At 41.4% G+C, this 21,847-nt stretch overlaps 3 protein-coding genes across 17 annotated transcripts in view; 2 read left to right on the forward strand and 1 right to left on the reverse strand.

Moving 5' to 3' along the window:
* Nucleotides 1–21,847, forward strand: part of LOC122873026 (NACHT, LRR and PYD domains-containing protein 12-like) — a 657,912-nt gene that overhangs the window by 627,632 nt on the left and 8,433 nt on the right. The gene's annotated exons all lie outside the window — the stretch shown is intronic.
* LOC122873028 (NACHT, LRR and PYD domains-containing protein 12-like) overlaps nt 1–21,847 on the forward strand; it is a 1,034,258-nt gene that overhangs the window by 430,275 nt on the left and 582,136 nt on the right. For 3 of the 15 annotated variants that reach the window (XM_044189285.1, XM_044189289.1, XM_044189288.1), the window contains exon 1: nt 11,769–12,164. The exons of 5 other annotated variants lie outside the window; for them this stretch is intronic. Coding sequence is in view for 2 of the 10 variants with exons in the window: in XM_044189277.1 (XP_044045212.1) it covers nt 16,633–16,721; nt 16,834–16,953; nt 17,182–17,298; nt 20,410–20,526 (443 nt within the window). In the remaining 8 variants the exon portion in view is untranslated. Of the gene's footprint in view, nt 1–11,755; nt 12,165–16,618; nt 16,722–16,833; nt 16,954–17,181; nt 17,299–20,409; nt 20,527–21,847 lie in introns of those variants that run through there. 7 more of the 15 variants (XM_044189277.1, XM_044189276.1, XM_044189279.1 and 4 more) reach the window with 4 other exon arrangements.
* The window catches only part of LOC122873033 (NACHT, LRR and PYD domains-containing protein 3-like), a 573,599-nt gene that overhangs the window by 137,245 nt on the left and 414,507 nt on the right, over nt 1–21,847 (reverse strand). The gene's annotated exons all lie outside the window — the stretch shown is intronic.

Consider the following 21,847-nt stretch of genomic DNA (forward strand, 5'->3'; position numbering starts at 1 on the left):
TACATAGTTCCTCTGCTGGGTTTGACCTTTTATATTGATTTCATCAGCTGATCACAGGAAAAGAGACCAATATCACATCTTTTCATTCTTTTCTTTCTGTCTTCTGTCTATATTTTCTGTCCTTTAAAATCATTGAACTTACTGATGGCAGGATGTCTGGAAATGTAGACAGTTACCTCCAGCTGTCACTAGGGGACGCCAGCGAGCCATCATTACCCAGTGGTGGAAGAAGTTCTTTTACTTTAGTAAAATAATAATAATAATACCACAGTTTAGAAATATTCTGTCACAAGTAAAAGTCCTGCATTCAAAATTTTACTTAAGTAAAAGTACAAAAGTATTAGCAACAAAATGTACTTAAGGTACCGAAAGTAAAAGTACTTATTATGCAGAATGGCTCATTTCAGAATAATATGTATTGTATTATTGGATTATAATTATTGATGCATTAATATGACTTTAATCAGATAAATGTAGTGACGTAAAAAGTACAATATTTCCCTCTGAGATGTAGCGGAGCAGAAGTAGAAAGCAGCAGAAAATGGAAGTACTTAAGTAAAGTACAAGTACCTCAAAATAGTACTCAAGCATAGTAAATGTACTCATTTACTTTGCACCACAACGCCAGATTCATGATACAGCAGTGAGTCTGTTATTGATCCGAGCAGAGCGATCAGCAGGGCGACTGGATCATCTCTGCAGGTGGTTGTGAGGAAACGTGTGACGTCACAATTGCCTGCAGAGATTAACAAGTCGACCCGAGGAGCTGGAAACACACACACACACACACACACACACACACACACACACAGTTGTTACCATGGAGACTGGGTGAGATCCACTCCTCAGTCTTGTCTTCGAGGCGTCCGGCGTCTCACGGCCTGCAGAGACGCTCTGAGGAAGTGAAGGAAGCTGGAGGAAAGTGGAGAGCGGTTAAGAGATCAGGGTCCGAAGCTGCAGGTACAAACTGTTATCATCAGCGTACTGCTGCACATTATGCAGACTGCAGCTCATGCAAACAGACGTTCACATCCAACCCGTCATTACACCAGAACAGCACTCACTTTCTGATTCAGTTCTTTTCCTTAGAACACATTTTACAGACATTTGTCACAAATATGCATTTGCTAATCTGTTGTGAGAGCGCTCAGATGTAAAGCTTTTGATCAAAGTTAATTTAATACCCAGGGGGGAAAAGTACAATGACGTATTTAAGTATATTTAGTATACTCATGATTAATGTACTAAAAGTGTGCTATTTCTGATGTACTAACACTGTACTTAGTATGCTAATGATATATCATTAGTGCCACTTAAGATATACTAAAATAGAATTTAGTGTTCTTGACTGTACTATTCTGAGACACCATTAAGGTGCACTTAAATATACTGAAGTACAACTTTTTAAATACACGTTATTCCTACTTTGTTTCAGTATACTTTAATTATATTTTAGTGCACTTGAAGGTCATTCTAAATTCAAATAAAATGATATGTGTTATCCACACATTTGATAGAAATATATTTCTTATATATTATAAGTGTATTAACAGTTATCTGAAGCATGGATTAAAATATAAAAATATTAAAAAATGTATTTTTAGAAAGAACAGCATTTGGAAAAAAGGATGTACTTAAGTATATTTAAGTACAGTCAAGTACACTTCATTGTATTTCAGTATTTGTTTAGTGGCAATATGATATATCATTAGCGGACTAAGTACTTTGTTAGTACATTGATAGCACACTTTTCTCAATCAATCAATCAAACTTTATTTAAATAGCACAAGTCATTCATCAAATGCAACTCCAAGTGCTGAACATAAAGAGTTAAAAGGAACATAAGGTTAAATTAAAGATGTATTTATCATTTAAATGAATAAAATACAGTATTTTAGTACATTAATCATGTGCACATGGAAGTATTAAGTATACTTAAATTAAGTGTACTTCAGTGTACCTTGTGTTACCTGGGTAAGTAGATAATTGGATGACTATTTTGACTGGTCACATGTGTTTTATATAGCCCTTTTCGACCAAATAGTTCCAGGAACTATAGAACCAGAGGAACTAATCTCAGGAACTAAAAGTCTGAACATTAGATTAATTAAACCCATGACGGATTCAAAACTCACGGTGGTCTTTGAAACAGCGAGTGACTCTTGTTCTTTGTGTTTGCCGTTGTGTGACTGTTGAGCGTCTGATGGTTATTTATTTCTGCTTTAGGATGTGACCGCCAGGAAACAATCAGAAAATCCATTTTATTTCTCCTCCTTCACTCTTTCTCTCCTAACTTTGTTTTTAACGTTAACAAACACCAAGAAATGTCCAACCTCTCATCTTAATATCGGTACTAGAGTGCGTCTTTGTTTTGTGAATGAAGCTGTACACAAGTTGTAGTTACTGTGGTGTGTTTGACCAACCACCGATGTTCACCACTCCTGGAGCAGGGACTGTTTTACATCTGGAACCACTGAATTTATTCCCTGCTTTCTCTGGTCCAAACGCAGGTTCCTGACTTCCTCTGAAGGTTCTTGAGAACTTCCTGTGGTGGAAAAGCTCTGAAAGACTTTGACAGAGTCTTAGGCCCGTTGCATGCCTCTTGCGCCAGGCTACACAAACAGGGGTGCGCGCTCGGAAACTTCCTCAGTTATGTTAATTGCGACTCGGAACGTGCCTCTCAACATTTTAAACATCGCGGTCTGCGGCCACACCGGCTCCTTGCTGATGATTGGCTCGTTGGTCTGTGGTACCCTCTACCCAATAACTTCCTCCTGCACCTCCTTCCAAAAAAACTGATAATCATATAACCAGCGTATTTATAAAAACGAGAAGAATCAAGAGGCACGTAGAAAACAGCACAAGTGCTGTACAGCAGCAACAGACAGCCACAAAAAAACTTCACAGTTAGCGTTTCCTGCTTTCTTCTGCCGGTTTGCTGCTGTACGTTTGTCCACAGTGCCCTCTACAGTGTCAGAGAGAAATGGCAGCTCCTGCACGGATCACAGCGTGACCATGTACACACTGACTGTTGCGGACAGTGCGTGCACACCTGCAGAGGAGATGTGGATGCTCGAACCTTTAGGCAGCCGCTGGGACATGATGAGGAACTTCATGGAGACGCGTCATGTAAGTTAGTAAGTTATCCATGTTGTCCTTTCTCTTTTCCTTATTGTATTTTATGTTGTTTGTAATGTCTCTCTTTTTCTCTCTTAAAACCCAACTTGGCAGCGGCGGACGCTCCCCCTGAGTCTGGTTCTGCTCGAGGTTTCTGCCTCTTAAAGGAAGTTTTTCCTCGCCGCTGTCGCCAAGTGCTTGCTCGTGGTGGGATTTGTTGGGTCTCTGTAAATAATATTATAAAGAGTTTGGTCTAGACCTGCTCTGTAGGAAAAGCGCAATGAGATAACTTCTGTTATGAATTGGCGCTATATAAATAAAATTGAATTGAATTGAATTGCAAGTCAGTAATATCCTAATAACAAAATTACGTGGATGAAAATGTTCTCTGACAGTTTTTTTCTGTTGGAACAACAAAGATAACTGTTTCATCGTGTTCATGTTTTTTGTGTGGGTTAGTTTTGACCTCTGAGGCCACCATAGTTGGTACTCTGCCAAATTGAACTGGGCGTGTCCTTGTTTCCCAGCTGCTGGACTCTCCCTGTATCGCCCCCCCTTCACTGTCAGTTGGTGGGCTGCTGTCTCGCTGTACAATACAAGAACTTCCATGTCAATTAGCAGCAGCTCTGCTAACGACCCCTGCACCTCCTCCACTGTACTGATGAACTCAACAACCATCACATACTGGTTTACAAAGTTCAAACAGCTGCCTACTTCCACATCCAGCAGACTCAGAGCAACATCATCATTGGCTGTAATCCTTGCTTAGAAGGAAGTTAGCCCAGTCTGGACACGGGACAGTCAGGACAGCAGCAAACAAGGACGCCGATACTCATCCAAGACTGTCCTTTTGCAGTATATTAAAATCATCTCACACCTGGATGGAAGCTGTGTACAACATGTATGTACACGGGCACAGAGGAACCAGCCCAAGGAAAGATTTAAAGTCAACCAACGGGAGCATCTGTGCACATGCAGCGATGGCCACACTGCAGCACGCACAGAGTAAAGTGGTGTACAAGATGAACACACCCAGTGATAAAGCAAACAGAACAGTGGTATCCAACATCTTTAGACATCATTATCTAATAAAGGGGAAACAAAACCAGCTGTTTCCCCGCCTGAAAGGAAAAACTATTTTTATAATAACAACGTCTGAACTAGCTGGTGAACATAGTGGAGCGTTTAGCAGCTAAAGAGCCAGATATTTCCCTCAACTTAAAAGGTGAAGATATGTCAGTGTCACGACTGGTTTCTGCTGAAAACAACTGGAGAAATAATCCGTCATTGCAGGTTTAAGACAAAACTTAATTTTAACCTAAGCTTTGGTTTTAAATTTGTGTTTTAAAAGACTTATTCTGATCAAAAATAAAACCTAAATGTTTATAATTTTGAAAGTGTCATGCTCACAACAGTGTGACATTTTCAAATCAAACCTTGCTTTTAGAAAATGGCAACTGAATACGAACGAAAGTTGCATTTTCAGATTTATCTGTATCAGTGTGAATGTAGCTCAGAAATGTGCAAATTTTCCAAATATACACAAACATAGTACAAACCTCAGCACTCATAAGCGCACACGCTGACACACACAGTTGCAGCAGACCTGAGCGCAGATGACACGTTGGATTTGTTCCGGCCTGCGGGCTCAGACGGCTCTAACGAGGCGAGATGTGGACGGACAAAGCATCAATTAGAGCTGCGGGGTGTCGGAGCAGCGGACGGTGGACCCTCAACATGGACCCCCTCGGCCGCCCTATTGTCCTTCCATGGAAAACAAAAAAATAAAGACAATGGGATTTGGTTCTGCTGAGGTGCACTCCAAAAGCCCTCGCAGCATCAGAGAGTTAAAAAGCGCAGATGTGTCTCTGCACTTCGACCCCTCGCTGTGCTCCAGATACACTCTTCATCAGGCCGCTTCCGATCAAACAGCATAAACATCACAGCAGACGTTTCCTGCGTGTCAATAAATAATCATTTATCGCATCGCGACCCCTCAAAGTGTAAAGAACACGTTAACAGTTACCAGAGCAAAGGGTTAATCTGACTTAATAATGCGACCGTGCTTGTCAGGACTCAACTGTGTCACATTTTGGAGGTAGATTTTAAAAGATCTTTCTAATGTTTTGTCCACTTTAAGTGATTAAAACGTCGACTAAATGAAACGTGTCATAACAGTCGTTGTAGTGGATGTCCTGGTCATTAAGTCTTACACTTCTTACATGTGAAAGCTCTTAAGGGATATTTTTAATAACCCTCATATCAGCACAAAGTTATGACATTTTGGTTGAAGCACGTTGGACACAAGTTTAGAGTCACATGTAACTACCACGAACAGGAGAGAAAAAAGAATATTAACAGGTGCTGTTGATTAAAAGACATGTTAAGCACATTTTTAAAACCTCAATATGCATGACAAGAGAATAATGTTTTATCTTCACTACATCTAGTTTAAAGACACATCTGTGAAAAACACCTAGTTGAAAATGTGATTTAATCTGAAAACATCTCAAAGTCAGAGCAGAAACAGGCGGTGACGCCGTGAACATGTGGCGCTGCGTTCAAACACGAACTCAGTGGCCTGAACTGCGGTTCAGCTCAGAAACACAACACGCACTCTACTGTCATCCCGTCAGAGTTAGATAGATCTGCATTATTCACACGATAATTCAAAATCTGAGCTTTTTCTTACCTCAGTGATGAACACACACATGCAGGCAGCCAGTCTGAGGAGAGCTGTGAGAGTCAGTACCGTAGCACCACGCTGACCCCAGCACACACACACACACACACACACACACACACACACACACACACACACCTCCCCGCCGCCACCCCCCCCTCGACAGGCTGCTCTCGCGGTTGAAGTTTTGAGTGATTTTAAAAGGTTTCTCTAACCAGGATTTCTCACCACAAGAGAAGTTTGATGTTAAACACAGAGCTGCAGATAATAAGTCTAATAATGTGTCATTATTTTGGATTTGTTCATGCGGTGTTGTGATTTAGGTGGGAAAAACAACAACGGCAGAATCATTTGAGCCCGTTTTTCAGCACATCATCAGTTTTAGTTTGTCTGTAAGAGTCTGACCATCGTTATGGATGTGACCTCAGATTATTGTGGTGTGCAGTGGCGGGGAAGGATGATCCGTTACATGCAGCTTCCTGTTTGAGGAACGGGATCTTGGTTCATGGACATTTAGTTGTAACGTGTGACGTAATGGATACTCAATACTTAAATACTCAACAGCACATCTGAGATGAAGACTCGACAGCCACGCTAGCAGCTCTGTGAGGCTGCACTCGGACACAGCGGTGCTTTGAGCTAACATGCTAAAGTTAACATGCTAATGTGCTCACAATGACAATGCTACCACGGCGATGCCAAGCAGGTGGTCCTGCTTCGGTTCACCATCTTAGATTAGGGTGTTAGCATGCTAACACTTGCTAATTAGCAGTAAACACAAAGTACAGCTGAGGCTGATGGGAATGTAGTTCTGCAGGTTTCACCAAAGTTATCGCAGTTCATCCTGAGGGGAACGTGAATGTCTGAACCACATTTCATCTCAATCCATCCAACGGTTGTCGAGGAATTTCGCTTTAAACCACAAATGTGAATCTCATGGTGGCGCAGGAGGGGAGCACCAAAGTCAGTGGGATCAATGCCAGTAAAATAATTGGGTAACACTTTACTTGGACAGTCCGCCTACAGATAGTTCACAGAGTATTTGTCACATTTCAGCAGCTCATTAGTTGAGATTCAACAGATGAGCAACCACTCTGTTCGGGTTTGTTCACATATTGATCTGTTAAACATCTACAGACAACAGCGCAACAGTGGGAATGTTACGAATGCTCTATTACCTATCTGTAGGCGGACTGTCCAAGTAAAGTGTCGCCCAATTTTGGTGCCAATCCATTAAGTAGAGCTCGAGATATTTCACTAAATAAGTGAAAGCTTTGACCAGCTGGTGGCGCCAGAGAAACAGTCAGAGGATCACCAATTTCATTCGAACTTATCGCGCTGAACATCAGAGTCTGAACCAAAATTTAACGACAGTCCAGCCAATAGTTGTGGAGATATTTCAGTCTGGACCAAAGCGGTGGGCCGACCCTGCCAGAGACGTCACTGTAATAACGGCAATTTAAGGTCGGACTGCATCTTTAACAGCTGTGTGTGTTAGTGTTAATCGGGGCTGTCGCCAGGATTCCCCATAAACATCCCCACCCCTCTGTTTTTGACCAAATACCAACCAAACGGCATCATTTTCTGCTTATTTTAAAATGAAATTTTAGTAAACTTGTCCTACATCATAATCTAAATGAAATGTCCCAGATCTGTCAAATTTCATGACATTTAGCCTAAAAAAAATATCAGAACAATCCTTAAAAACCCCCAAAATATGTCAAATGTATGCCATTGTAGAACGTAAACTACGCTTCATGTCGTTAAACCCCCCAAAATTCTCAGGAATATTACGGACAACATGAAATACTGCCTGGTGTTAATGGGGACTGAATGAGGCTTGGAGAAGGACTCTTTGTTTCAGGCGCACACGTTAAAGATCCAGAGATCTTTGGGATCTTAGGATGCGATTTTGTCAAGAATTCGATATAAATACGAGGATCTCAATTCCCGGCATTCAGTCCTGTGAACCGCTTGGACTCTTTTACTGCCATCTTGGATTGAAATGTATGCACTGCAGGTTTTGGTCCTTATAAATGTCATTTTTATCTCTGACGTACGTTAAAAAACACTGATAATATTGCGAATGTCCTTCAGTTCGTAAACATTTTCCGACTCACTTTAACGAGTCAGCAGAGCTTCATGGCTGAAGCGTTTTAAAGTCGTTCCCGGGGGGTGGGGGACTGAGTGCCAGCCACTTTAGTCATTGATTAACAGCTTTCTTGTGAAAAAGCTTCTACCTGTCAGCATAGCCTTGATGTCGGTGTGCTTTTCTTATCAGGCGGCCGCCGGCCTTCCCACCTTCACATGTCTGACGTGTTTTTCTCAGATGCAGCACCTGACGTCTTCCCACCAACACGAACGCAACGTGTCCTGCAGGGACGGGTTTCAACAGTTTATTAATACATTTGGACGTAACTATAACTATAATAATGACAGATAATGAACGACTGACATTATAATATAACATACTTGTAATTATAGAAAGTATTTCCTTATATTTTATATAAATGCATTTATTATATTAATTTATTAAGTTCATAATGTAACTTAGTTTATGACATTTAGTCCTGGAGTATTTATTTATTAATAAAATACTTCTTCTTCAGTCACAGCTAAGCAAACTCCATCCACTGATGACAGCCACTAAATGTGACTGAAATAAAAATGAATCTTTAGTCAGATTTATTCCAAAGTCAAGCATCGTTAGATTTATATTAGTTTTAGTCAATAAACACTTTAGTCTAATGTTCATTAGGCATTTATGTCTTTGTTGTCATGTTTCATGTTATGAGCTGTTTGCTCTCCCTTCACCGTTTGAAACAGTTCACCTCAGGTTCTCCAACAATGCTATCAATGTCACTCTAACTGGTTAGACTGGTTTCATGTTTCTACACATGGATAGTAAAAGTAAGACAGGGTTCAACTTCAACTTTTGTTTTCTTTTCCTTTACAGAAGTCATTCAAGTTGAATCATCAAAAAGCCAAAGTATGTTAGTGAAGCCTTTAAACAATCGAGCAGACAAAAGACCGTTCAGGCTGCCACACTCACTCAGACTGTAAGACTGACCGGACAGTATGGGGGTCTCCAGCGGAGAGGATCTGATCTCACCACCAACAGTCCTCCTCAGTGGTTCTATGATGACATCATGTTTCATGAATTAACCTACTCACTACGTCCACAGTGATTGGTCACAGGTGACAGGTCTGTGAATGGTGCATTCATGTGCTCCTTGGATGGTCCCATTTCTTCGTTCTTCTGACTTCGGTGTGTTCATGAGCTTTAAGTCGTAATATGGAAACAACATGGACGCTACAAAGAAGATGTGTATTTTATTGGTCAGAGCGTTTGAACAACATGTTGATAGCTGTTTCTAGTATTAGTAATAGTATTAGTGTACAGTATTAGTACAGTATAGTATAGTATTAGTATTAGTAGCAAGTCATGTACCAACATTTTCACAGACTTTCCGAGATGTTGTTCCAGTTTTCATGTGAATTTTCCCAGTCGGGAAGTCATTTTTCCAATAATTCATACACAACATGAATGCAGCATTAGTAGTCATTAAAACACACAATTGATAGATAAATAGATAGTTGTCATGTCAAGTATTTTCTACTGGCATAGATTTTATACATGTGTCACAACGTCTGCCTCAGTTCTGTTTTCCTCAGTCCTCAGGCCCCTTCATGCCATTTTCCATCCATCCACCAGGTGCCCTCGGACTTTCCCTCCTTTCCCCATCACCTGACTGCCCCGCCCATCTACACACCTGTTCCCACTTCATCATCAGTCACTCTACATATACCGGTCCACTTCCACTGTTCCCTTGCCACTTTGTTAAAGTTGGACTGCGTCTCATGCCTTTTGCTTTCTAGCATGATCTTTTTTGATTTTGGGTTTCTTGCCTACCCTCTGGATGTGTTCACCTGTTTAGACTGCCTTCCTGGTTTCGACCCTTGCCAGTCTCATTACTCTGTAAGCCTACGTACCTCCATTTCTCAATGAAATCACTGAACTGACGCTGTCTGCCTCAACTGTCTGCATTTGGGTCCTATTCCTCGCTGGCTGATTTCACCCCAGTGTCAACGTCAAACATTGTTTTCAGTTGTCCAAACAAGTCTTTGGACAACTGACTCACTCTTTAATGGAGTTGTTCTATAAAAACTGACATATACTGACTGGTTTCATGTTTCTAGACTTGGATATTAAAATTAAGACAGAATTCAGCTTTTAACTTTTTTTAAACATGTTTTTTTCCATTAAAGTTGAATCATCAAAAAGCCAAAGTATGTTCGTGAAGCCTTTAAACAGTCCAGCAGACAAAAGACCGTTCAGGACGTCATTTCTGAGATGTTACAGTGAAGCCAAAAACTCAAACAACATTTTTTGTGAATTTGGTGTCAGAAAGCTTCATTAGTTTCCTCCCAGTCAGAGCTCTGTATGTTTCTCATGTGACTGAGATGAATGATGAGAAATAACACAGTGCCTTCACAAAGTTTCAGCCCCCTGATTTTTCCACATTTTCTTCCTGTGACACCTTCAAATCAAAGTTATGGAATAAGTTTTCTCTCCCTTTACTAACACAGTAAATTCAACACATTCATGACCTAAAACATGTTTGAATTAAAATGAAATTTCCTTGTTGAGCTGCAGTGGAGGTACAGAAACACAAAGAGGGAACTTTGTTCTAAAACAGACTGTAACTTTGTAGATCAATACTTGATTTGTGTAACTCAGACTGCTGAAGCCTCATATCACCTTCAGCTGAACTGTAGAAGTCATTTTTACACAGAATGAGGACTGTGGATTTTGTCCTCCATTTCTTACAGTGTAGTCGTGTTAGGAAGGCATCACTTCACAGTCAGTGTTAGATTTTAATCTCAGCTGACTTCACTGCTGAGAAATAAGGGAGAGGCAGAACTGGTCTGACAGCCTGAATCCTTTTTGTCTAAGTGAGGGTTCAGAGCTCCGTCTTCAGAGTGTCGGTCCGGACACAAAACTGATCCATCTTCTTATTTAATGGCTTGGGTTTTACAGTTGGTGACGAGGATAGGCGTGTGTGTGTGTGTGTGTGTGTGTGTGTGTGTGTGCCCTAAAAGTGACATTTACCTAAATAATATGAACAACTTCACTTCATATAACTACTTAAATTATCAACACTCGATTAACAACAACGTCAGACTGAACATGAGTCATGTGACACGTTTAGCCACCCTAAAACCGTAGACAATCGTAAAACTCAAATTACAATGTAATATATTAAGTTAAACAGCATGATAATTAGGGTTTGATTTGATTCATTTGGTTCAATTCAATTCAAATCACTATGCTTCATTGGCACGAGTGTACAATATTGCCAAAGCATCAAGAAATAATGATTATAAGAAAAATTCACCAAATCAGGAAAATAGCAGAAAACAAACAAAAAAACAAACAATGAACACTTGCTGTGTGTTTGTTTGTAACAGACTGTGGAAGTGTGTGTTGATGTTGTTAGTGTGTGTGTGTGTGTGTGTGTGTGTGTGTGTACCTGGGTGGTTGTGTGTTTAGCTCCTACATTAGACCGTCCATCACACAGTGAGTATCAGTATCAGTATAAGAACAAGGAATTAATCAAAATTATAAAATAATAAACGCATTTACAGAATTGTAATTAACTAAATTATATATAGCAACATATATATAACCTGGTTATAATAGAAAAATGAAATCATTAAATTATTTACAAATCAAATAATATTAGTCAGGTTTTATACATTAAAGGTATAGATAAATTATGGGCCTACCAACGAGGTTGACTGATATATACAAAATAAAAATAATAATAATAATAAATTCATAAAGTAAATAAGTAAATAAAAGTAAAGCAAATATTTGAAAGAGACAGTTTGACCGTAAATGTGTGTCAGATGTGTGCAGGTTAGTTTCAGTCGACCTCTCTGTCTCTTTGTTGATGCAGGTTGTGTTTGTCACATGTTGTCATGAGTTTACAGACTGTTCTCCCTCCACATTCAATAATAAACCTGTTTTTCTTTTCCTTCTTGTTTTTGGGGCTTCAGAGTTCCTGCAGTTTGGACTTTGTGGAGCTCTGTCGGCGTCTCCAGCTGCTGTGAAAACTCTACCATCAGAGCGCTGACTGCCAGAGCTTCTGCAACACTGCCGCCTGCTGCTGACTGGCAGCTCTGCAGCTCACACTGGGTTTCTGCTCTCACGTCACACTGACGTTTCTGGATTTGGATTTGAAAGTATGAGGATGTGACGGCTGTCGGTCAGATGAACACAGACACCAGCAGCGTCTGTCAGCGTCTGCAGACGAAGATAGAAAGTCTCTTTGACCTCATCTGGACGTGACTTTAACAGGTGAGAGCCCTGACAGGTAACATGACACACCTCTGATGAAGAAACTGCTGTCAGTCGTTATATTTTGGGGCTACATAATATATATATTATATATTATCTGTCTATACTAGATGAGAGCAGTGTGTCACTCTTTGAACACTTTTATTGACTGTTTCTAGATCTGAATATTCATGAATTCATTCACTAATTATTCTATAATGTGTGACTTTTGGCCAAAATGAGCCTTTTCGTGTTGAGTTTAGTCAGATTTAATCAGCAGCAGGTAACAAGTTAGATTTTAATCTCAGCTGACTTCACTGCTGAGAAATGAGCAAGAGGCAGAACTGGTCTGACAGCCTGAATCCTTATTATTCTCGGACTGAACAAAACAACCACACATCAGTGAATCAAACAAAAACCTGCTGTTTGTTTCTTTACCTGGAGACACATTTAGGAAAATTCATGTTGTGATGTCAGAGCCTGTAGAAGGCGGGGCTTGTGTTGTTTTCCGTGGGTTTGATTGGTCAGGTTGGTGAGAAGACAGAAAGTTGTTCAGTTCAATTCAAATCACAATGCTTCATTGGCAAATATTGCCAAAGATAAATAGAATTAATAAAATCAGGAAAATAGCAGAAAAAAACAAAACAAAAACAAACAAACAATGAACACTGTAACAGACTGTGGATGTGTGTGTGTGTGTGTGTGTGTGTGTGTGTGTGTGTGTGTGTACCTGGGTGGTTGTGTGTTTAACTCCGACATTAGACCCTCCATCACACAGTGAGTATCAGTATCATTATAAGAGCAAGGACTTATTCAAAATTATAAAATAATAAACGCATTTACAGAATTGTAATTAACTAAATTATATATAGCAACATATATATAACCTGGTTATAATAGTCAGGTTTTATACATTAAAGGTACAGATAAAATATGGGCCTAACAACGAGGTTGACTGATCTATACGAAATAAAAATAATAATAATAATAAATTCATAAAGGAAAGTCATATAGTTGTGTTTCTCAGGTTCCTCTGGTTGTCCTCAGGTTGTGACATGAGGTGATACAGTTTGATGCAATCATCTCATATTTGGGAATTTCTCCAAGTCAATTTTGGAGTTTTTCTGTTTTTGTTGTGTTTTTAAATTCATGGTGTTTTTATTATTATTATTATTATTATTATTATTATTATTATTATTATTATTATTATTATTATTATTATTATTTATTTTACTGGGAAAATGTTCTTTTCTCAGAGGCTGGTATTTGGGACATGATGTGTTTGCTGAGTCTGAACACAGTCAGGACTTTTCTTCAGTTTGGAGTTTTTACTGTGGTCAGATCGTCTTTTTAGGGTCAGATAACATTTTAATTTACTGTGTTTTTTTGTTGTTTCCCTCCAATATGTGATATAGTTTTCTTTTTGTTGGCTGATAATTCGGTTTGGTCTGACTGGGTCGGTGTTGTGGTCCTGAGGCCCCCCCGGTCCTGGGAGAAGAAGGCTGTTGGTTTGTCTCAGATCTTTGTAGCACATTTGCTTTTTGTATATATGTCCTTAATCAAATCATATGTTTTCCCCGAATGCCATTTTCAATGAGCCTATAGAAAAGGTCCTCATGCCAGATGGAATAAACGAAGCAGACCTTCCTTTTTATTATGTTTCATTCATGATCAATTAAAGTGTAGAGGTTAAATATATGGGCTGTTGTGCGGGAATTTGGCAAGAATCCAATCTGGCATTTAAGCAAAAGATTTAAGAAATCTGACAATTTGTTTATTAATGATGGTGCAGAATATTTCCCCAGGTTACTAGTGACACAGATCCCCCGGTAGTTATTTGGGTCATATTTATCTCCAGATTTATGAATTGGGGTTATTAAACCTTTGTTCCAGATGTTTCTGGAAAGGTGCCGACTGATAGAATTGTATTAAATAGTTTGAGTATAGCCAATTTGATTTTATGGTCTGAGTTTTTGATCATTTTGTTGAGGCTTCCATCAGTTCCACAAGCCTTTTTTGTTTTCAAGTTTCTTTCTTTCTGTTATTGTGTAATCTAGAGGGTTCAGGTTGTTTTTTTATCACCACCTCCGCCATCCTGAATTGCCATTTCATCTTGTTGTTTGTTCAGGCTGCTCCATTTCTCCCAGAACCGGTTGGACTTCCTCAGTTTCACAGAGCTACATCCTGGTGTATTGCTCTTTGTTTTTAGATGTATTTGTATTGTTTCAAAATGTCATCATAATGAAGGCATATATTCTGGTTATCTAAGTCTCTATGTTTTTCATTTATTCATTTTCTTAGTTCTTAGTTTTCCTTAATTTCCTTGTTATTGTTTATTTGTTTAGATTTTTTTAGATTTTCCAATGCCTTTTGGTACTTACCCATGCTGTCGGATGCCCATCTACGTGAGTGGTGTTATACAGTTGACAGGGCCTAGGGGCCCTAAAGTTAGACTGGGCCCTTTTCTTATAGACCGTGATCTTGCTGTGGTCTGAGAGGGGGCTGACTGTGAAAGCTCTGAGAGACACTGGGTCTAGATATGTAATGAAATAGTCTGCTATACTACTGCCAAGAGCTGAACTATAAGTGTAGCGACCAGGAGAGTCTCTTCTTAGCCTGCCATTGACTATGTACAGCCCCAGTGTACGGCACAGCTGTAGAAGCTGGGTGCCACTTTTTCCAGCTTTTGTTTTATGTTTTTGATTGGCAGGTGTGTGTCACAAACCTCTTCCCATCAAAAGTGTAAATCTGTCTAGTTTTGATTTGTGGTCACACGTCCTCAAAAAACAAAAAACAGCAGAGCGGAGTTTTAATCCTGAACTACAGACTGAATAAATACACATCCAGAGTGTCTGTGAGAAAGTTGAAACCTGCAGTTTGGGTTTGGGACACTCGCCACTGTAAGTTACTGGAGCCAAGAAATCCTAATATGGGTAAAGAGGACGTGGCCTGGGTGGAGCTGAGGTGTAATTGGCTGGGACAGTTTGTGTTGTTCTGGTAGGACAGTATAAGACACCAGATTAGTTCAGTCATGGCTTTCATCTGTATGTGTAGTAGTTTCTCATAACTTCAGTTCTATGAGTAGTGATAGAAAAATAGTTTTGGGAATTTTGTCATAGTCATAGTTTGAGGTTTTGTCCTGTTTCCTGTTTTATTTTGTAGTGTTCTCCTCTCCTCGTGTGTCTTGTGGTTTCACTTCCTGTCTTTGTTTGCTTTCCTTCCAGTTTAGAGTGTTGGCCCCACCTTGATTGTTTGCACCTGTGTCTCGTTGTCTCCCTTACATTTTTCCTTTGTTCATTGTTGGGACGTTGTCCTTGTCATGTGCATTGTGGTTGTGCTTTGTTCCTGTGTCACGGATCACAGCATTTGGTTACCTGTAAGTTCTGTTGGAGTGATTCTTTGTTTTCTTTGACCTTGCCTGTACTGTGGACTTTTGTAGTTTTGCCTGCTCCCTGTCGGATTTGTTTGCTTGTTGGACTTGTTCTCTGTTTTGGACCGCTGCCTGCCTAAAGCCTGTGGTCGCGGCCTCCGTGTTCTCTCCCTTGTCTGCAAAGCAGCCTCCCTGTTCTGCCTGCCCCGCTACACAAGCTAAGCCAGAACCTACACCCACCGTCTCCGTCCTCTGAGTCCAGTCAGCTCTCCACGGACTGTGACTACAAGCGTCGCTACTGGTTACCGCGGACTACATGGACTCGCCTGCTCTGGAAGAGCGCTTATCAACCTGTCATTGCTTGCAGTATTATAATAAAGAACTGTCACAACTACTATTCCCCCTTTCCTGTGTTCTGCATTTGGGTCCTTAGACTGTGTTCATGTCGGCAGATAAATAACAAGAAATGTCAAACTAGATGTGAGGTGATTTAGAAACAGCATCTCCATTACAGAGTTTGTCCACTAGAGAGCGGTGACAAGATGATTTTTTTCAACTTTAAAATGTCCCGATGAGTATCTGGGTCACAATTATTTACTTACACAAATCTAAGGGATCCATTTCAAGAGTGTTTGTTTACGTGTTTATGTTAAAAAAATATACATTATTGGCCGATACATCATCAGATTTGTCCTGATAAATATCTTTATCAGTGTCGACGTCAAAAATCTGGTATCGTTCGGGCTATGTTAAGCTTCAAGTTATGGATTCAGTTATTTTATAATTAGGGAGCAAAATTTAGGAACTAAACTAAAACTTTGTGTTGCACATTCCTGTTTACGTTCCCACTGTATCTGAGGAGTGACATTAGAAGTTAGACAGATAAAACACTGGCAGCACTTTAAACTCTTATTTATTTTTGCCATCATGCCGTCTACAGCTGAGAGTGGTGAGTTTAGTCGAGCTCAAAGGAAGTGTGATGACTCAGACTGAAACTATTAAAATGTTCCTGTCAGGATTGATGACAGCAGCAGAAATCCTGTAATCTGATGATGTTGTAATGAATGTGTGAGCTCTGACAGCATGTTGTTGTGTTTGTGTGAAGGTGTGGGCTCTGCTATGAACCAGTGTGAGGAGACAGAGGAGGGAGCCCCCCCCTCTAAAACCACTCTGTGTGGGGAACATGGCAGCCAGACCAGAGCTCAGAGGTGAGTTGAGGATCTCTGACTGTCCATGACTCTTCTCCATGTCAGAGTTCAGCTCTCAGATCTCTCCACCATCATTATTCACAGTCAAAGCTCTGTGTGTGTTGTGTTGAAGCCCAGAGCAGCAGCAGAGACCAGACTCTCTTGGACCTGGACCCAGCTGTGTGTCCATCAAGAGCCACCAGTCCATGGGTTATCCTTTAGAGTTTAAAGGACAACTTCCTTCAGACACTCAGTAAGTCAACATGGTCCCAGCTAGCAGGGAGCGTTCCCATTGTGTTCTGTTCAAGTTATAACAATGTGGTTGTTGGAGGAACACACGCATGGCTGGTTTTATTGGCTTATTTTCTTTTTACAGATATATCTGTATCAACATATATGCTAGTAATAATATGATAATATATAATGTAATATAACAATAACAAAGGTTTAAGAGGTGTATTGGTTTGTCTGTTTCCATCAGGGTTCACCAGCCGAGACCAGACTCTCTTGGACCTGGACCCAGCTGTGTGTCCATCAAGAGCCACCAGTCCATGGGTTATCCTTTAGAGTTTAAAGCACGACTTCCTTCAGAGACTCAGTAAGTCAACATGGTCCCAGCTAGCAGGGAACGTTCCCATCGTGTTCTGTTCAAGTCATAACAATGTTGTTGTTGGAGGAACGTTTCATTTGCAACATTCACACAACGTTATTCTGAAGTTGATCATTTCAAAGAACACTCCTGTAATGTTTTATGCTTCCAGAGGTGAAACGTTTTGATAATGTTTTGTGGATGTTGACAATGAGTGAAGATTTTTTACTGAAGACTCATAACTTTACATGTCAGTCATCGAATGTTACATCATTGTTTTATACAAACATTAGTGGTCGGAACAGCTAAAAAGTTAAATGAAACGTGACAGCCCTACTCATCAAATTTCAATCAAAAAAAGACCCAGAACTCACATTCTTAACTAGGGGAGGTCGGATGTAGCTTAAAACTAAACAAATGATCATCAACATGACATGAATAATATGACCAGATAACTAATATTATGAACATTATTTATTGTCCCAGACTGGATAATTCAACTCTGAAGCTGATGTTGCTCTAATCCTGTTTTAGTAAAAATTAGCATGTTTGTATTAGAGCCTGACTGATGCATCAGCATGGCTGGTTTTATTGGCTTATGTTACGACACAGAAGGGCAGGAGACACCGAGGTGGAGACACAGATGATTTTATTTAACACAGATCAAACAAGCAGAGAGTTTCAGAATTGGAAGGGGTTATGGATACCGTCCTTTTGAAATGGAGTTGGAGATCGGGGACTGGAAACACACACGGGGGCTTGGAAATCACGGGACAGGCGACGGGGACACAGGCGAGGAGACACAAACGGGGATAGGCTTGAGTATGAAGGCGACAGTCTGATGTAGCGGCGATTCTTGTCCATGCATCAACGAGACCGGACACTGACTGAGGTGAGTGGAGTGTTTTTATACTGGGGTTGATGTGGTGCAGATGAATGTCAGGTGTGAGATTGGAAACAGGTGTGTACTTAGAATTCTGGATAGGGAGTGCGCTGTGGTTGTTAAGCTGGGGAGCCTGGCGTGTCCGTGACATCACCCCCCCTCCATGGCCCGCACCTGAGGGCCGCGGACCCCGATGTCGTGGTGGCCGTCCTCTTCCACGAGGGGCAGGTCGTTCTGGATGGTCTGCGTGGAAGGTGTCCAGAAGAGAGGGATCGAGTATGTCGTGTCTGGGGACCCATGATCGTTCTTCGGGACAGAACCCCTCGCAGTCCACTAGGTACTCTCGGATACCACCATGGCGCTGGGAGTCCAGGATCTCCTTTACACGGTAGACGGCTCCATCTTCCAGGATGAGGGGGGGTTCGGTAGTTGCGCCAGGCTCTGTGGAGACATCAACAGAAGGGTGGTGAAGTTTAAGTAATGATACATGAAAGGTAGGATGGATTTTGTATTGTGCAGGTAACTGAAGTTGGTACGTGACCGAGTTTATCCGTTTGATGATGGTGAAGGGGCCAATGAATCTGGGACTGAGCTTTCTGCAGGGCAGGCGCATCCTGATGTCTCTGGTGGACAGCCAGACCTTCTGACCCGGTTGGTAATCAGGAGCTGTAGCTCGTCTGTGGTCGGCTGTTAGTCAGCGCCTGCAGAGGGCTCATTGTAGTTGATGGTGGGCTGCGTCCCAGACCCTCTCACTCTCTCGGAACCAGTAGTCGACCGCAGGCACCTCTGAGGGTTCCCCCGATCATGGGAACTGAGTACGCACTGGAAGGGAGTGAGTCCAGTGGTAGGCTGGCGTAGGGACTTCTGAGCGTACTCCGCCCAACCCAGGAACTGGTTCCAAGAGTCCTGGCGGTCATGGCAGAAGGTACGCAGGAAGTGCGAGATTTCTTGAATCTTCCTTCCTTCCTTCGTCTGTCCATTTGTTTGTGGGTGGTAACCGGACGAGAGGCTGACGGTCACACCTAGGAGTGAAAAGAATGCCTTCCATACCCGTGAGATAAACTGGGGGCCTCTGTCGGATACGATGTCCTCGGGGATACCATAATACCTGAATACGTGATTAAACAGTAGTTCTGCTATTTCCATGGCCGTGGGTAGTCCTCGGAGGGGGAGTAGACGGCAGGATTTCGAAAACCTGTCTACGATGACCAGGATGCATGTGTTGTCGGATGCGGGTAGGTCGGTGACGAAGTCCACTCCTAGGTGTGACCAAGGTCAGTTGGGAGTGGGCAGTGGACAGAGTTTACCAGAGGGAAGATGACTTGGACTTTTGGCGATGGATGTAGGTGTGGGCCAGGTTCGAATGGCTTCGACTTTCCCCTCGTCCATCTGGATGCCACTGCTACTGATGTTGTAGCTGAGGAACTGCACTAAGGTTTGATGGAAGGAGCATTTTTCTGCTTTGAGGAAGAGTTGGAATTGCCTCAGGCATTCCAGGACATCCGCAATGTGGTGGTGATGTTCGGCCAGGCTCCTGGAGTAGATCAATATGTCATCGATGTAGACTATGACTTACTTGTGGAGGAACTCCCGGAGCACCTCATGGATGAAGGGGATGCAGGGGAAGTAGAAGGTCGGATGTACCCCTGGGCTAAGGCCTCCTCTAAGTACACCTCCACGGCTCTTTGCTCGGGGATAGACAGAGGATAGATCTTCCCACGGGGCACTGGTTCACCCGGTATAAGGTCGATGGCACAGTCCCATGGCCGGTGAGGTGGTAATCGGGAGGCTCTCTTAGGGCAGAAAACATCCCTGTAGGTGGCGTAGCAGGCAGGGATGTCCACAGATTGTTTCTCCCGCGGGCTCCCGATGGAGGTGGTACAGACCGGAAGTTCCCTTGGCTGAGGACGTGATGGTGAAGGCAGGCAGGGGAAACAGTCTGAATGGCAGGAACGACCCCACCGTAGCACCTCGCCGTGGTCCATGAAATAACGGGGTTGTGTTGTTCCAACCAAGGGCGCCCCAAGATCACCTCCGCGGTCAAGCTCTCCAGAACCAGCAGATGTTGTTGCTCCTCATGCAGCACACCCACTCGGATGCTGTCCGTGACAGCTTATTTTCGCTTTTTACAGATATATCTGTATCAACATATATGCTAGTAATAATATGACAATATGTAATGTAATATTACAATAACAAAGGTTTGAGAGGTGTATTGGTTTGTCTGTTTCCATCAGGGTTCACCAGCAGAGACCAGACTCTCCTGGACCTGGACCCAGCTGTGTGTCCATCAAGAGCCACCAGTCCATGGGTTATCCTTTAGAGTTTAAAGCACGACTTCCTTCAGAGACTCAGTAAGTCAACATGGTCCCAGCTAGCAGGGGAGCGTTCCCATCGTGTTCTGTTCAAGTCATAACAATGTTGTTGTTGGAGGAACGTTTCATTTGCAACATTCACACAACGTTATTCTGAAGTTGATCATTTCAAAGAACACTCCTGTAATGTTTTATGCTTCCAGAGGTGAAACGTTTTGATAATGTTTTGTGGATGTTGACAATGAGTGAAGATTTTTTACTAAAGACTCATAACTTTACATGTCAGTCATCGAATGTTACATCATTGTTTTATACAAACATTAGTGGTCGGAACAGCTAAAAAGTTAAATGAAACATGACAGCCCTACTCATCAAATTTCAATAAAAAAAAAGACCCAGAACTCACATTCTTAACTAGGGGAGGTCAGGTTGTAGCTTAAAACTAAACAAATGATCATCAACATGACATGAATAATATGACCAGATAACTAATATTATGAACATTATTTATTGTCCCAGACTGGATAATTCAACTCTGAAGCTGATGTTGCTCTAATCCTGTTTTAGTAAAAATTAGCATGTTTGTATTAGAGCCTGACTGATGCATCAGCATGGCTGGTTTTATTAGCTTATATTCATTAACTTCAGAGATGGACACGACTCTGCTGAAGAAAGGTAAGAATTTCATACCTGCAAACTGGTCGCGAGAATGACTGCGAATGCACATTATCTTTCTTTGCTATGAAATCGTTCTTCCCGCCGTTCCAGGCTAGCATCAACCTTACTGGATTGTCAACTTACTATTGTTACTCAATAGTGTAGCACTCCATTTCTGTGGCATTTCTATGGGCCAACTTTTGTCATGTTTGGCACTTTATTTGCTCAGGCTAAAGTGAATTATGCGAGAATGATTGTCCACGGCATATGGGAGTTTGCCGTGAGTCACGTGTGATTACCTGCAGCTTGAGCAAATAAAGTGCCATTAAAGGCACAGTAGCCACTGTCTTATAGAACAACGCAATGTAAATAACGTTGTGGACTGTTTAAAACCACCTTCCTGATATGTAATGTTAGTTAAACTAGCTAGCATTAGCTAACTTCATGGAGATTCTCAACTCAGTTACCAGTGGTGGAAAGTAACTAAGTATACTTACTCAAGTACTGTGCTTAGTACAAATTTGAGGTACTTGTACATGAGTATTTCTATTTTCTGATACCTTTCTACTTCTACTGCACTTCATTTCAGAGGCAAATATTTTACTTATTACTCCACTACATTAATCTGACAAATTAAAATTAGCTCCACATTTACCAGCTGCAACATTAAAGCAGCATTAATGCATCAATAATTATGATCAAG

The sequence above is a fragment of the Siniperca chuatsi genome, linkage group LG3 (genome assembly GCF_020085105.1).
Source record: "Siniperca chuatsi isolate FFG_IHB_CAS linkage group LG3, ASM2008510v1, whole genome shotgun sequence".
NCBI classification, from domain to species: Eukaryota; Metazoa; Chordata; class Actinopteri; order Centrarchiformes; family Sinipercidae; genus Siniperca; species Siniperca chuatsi.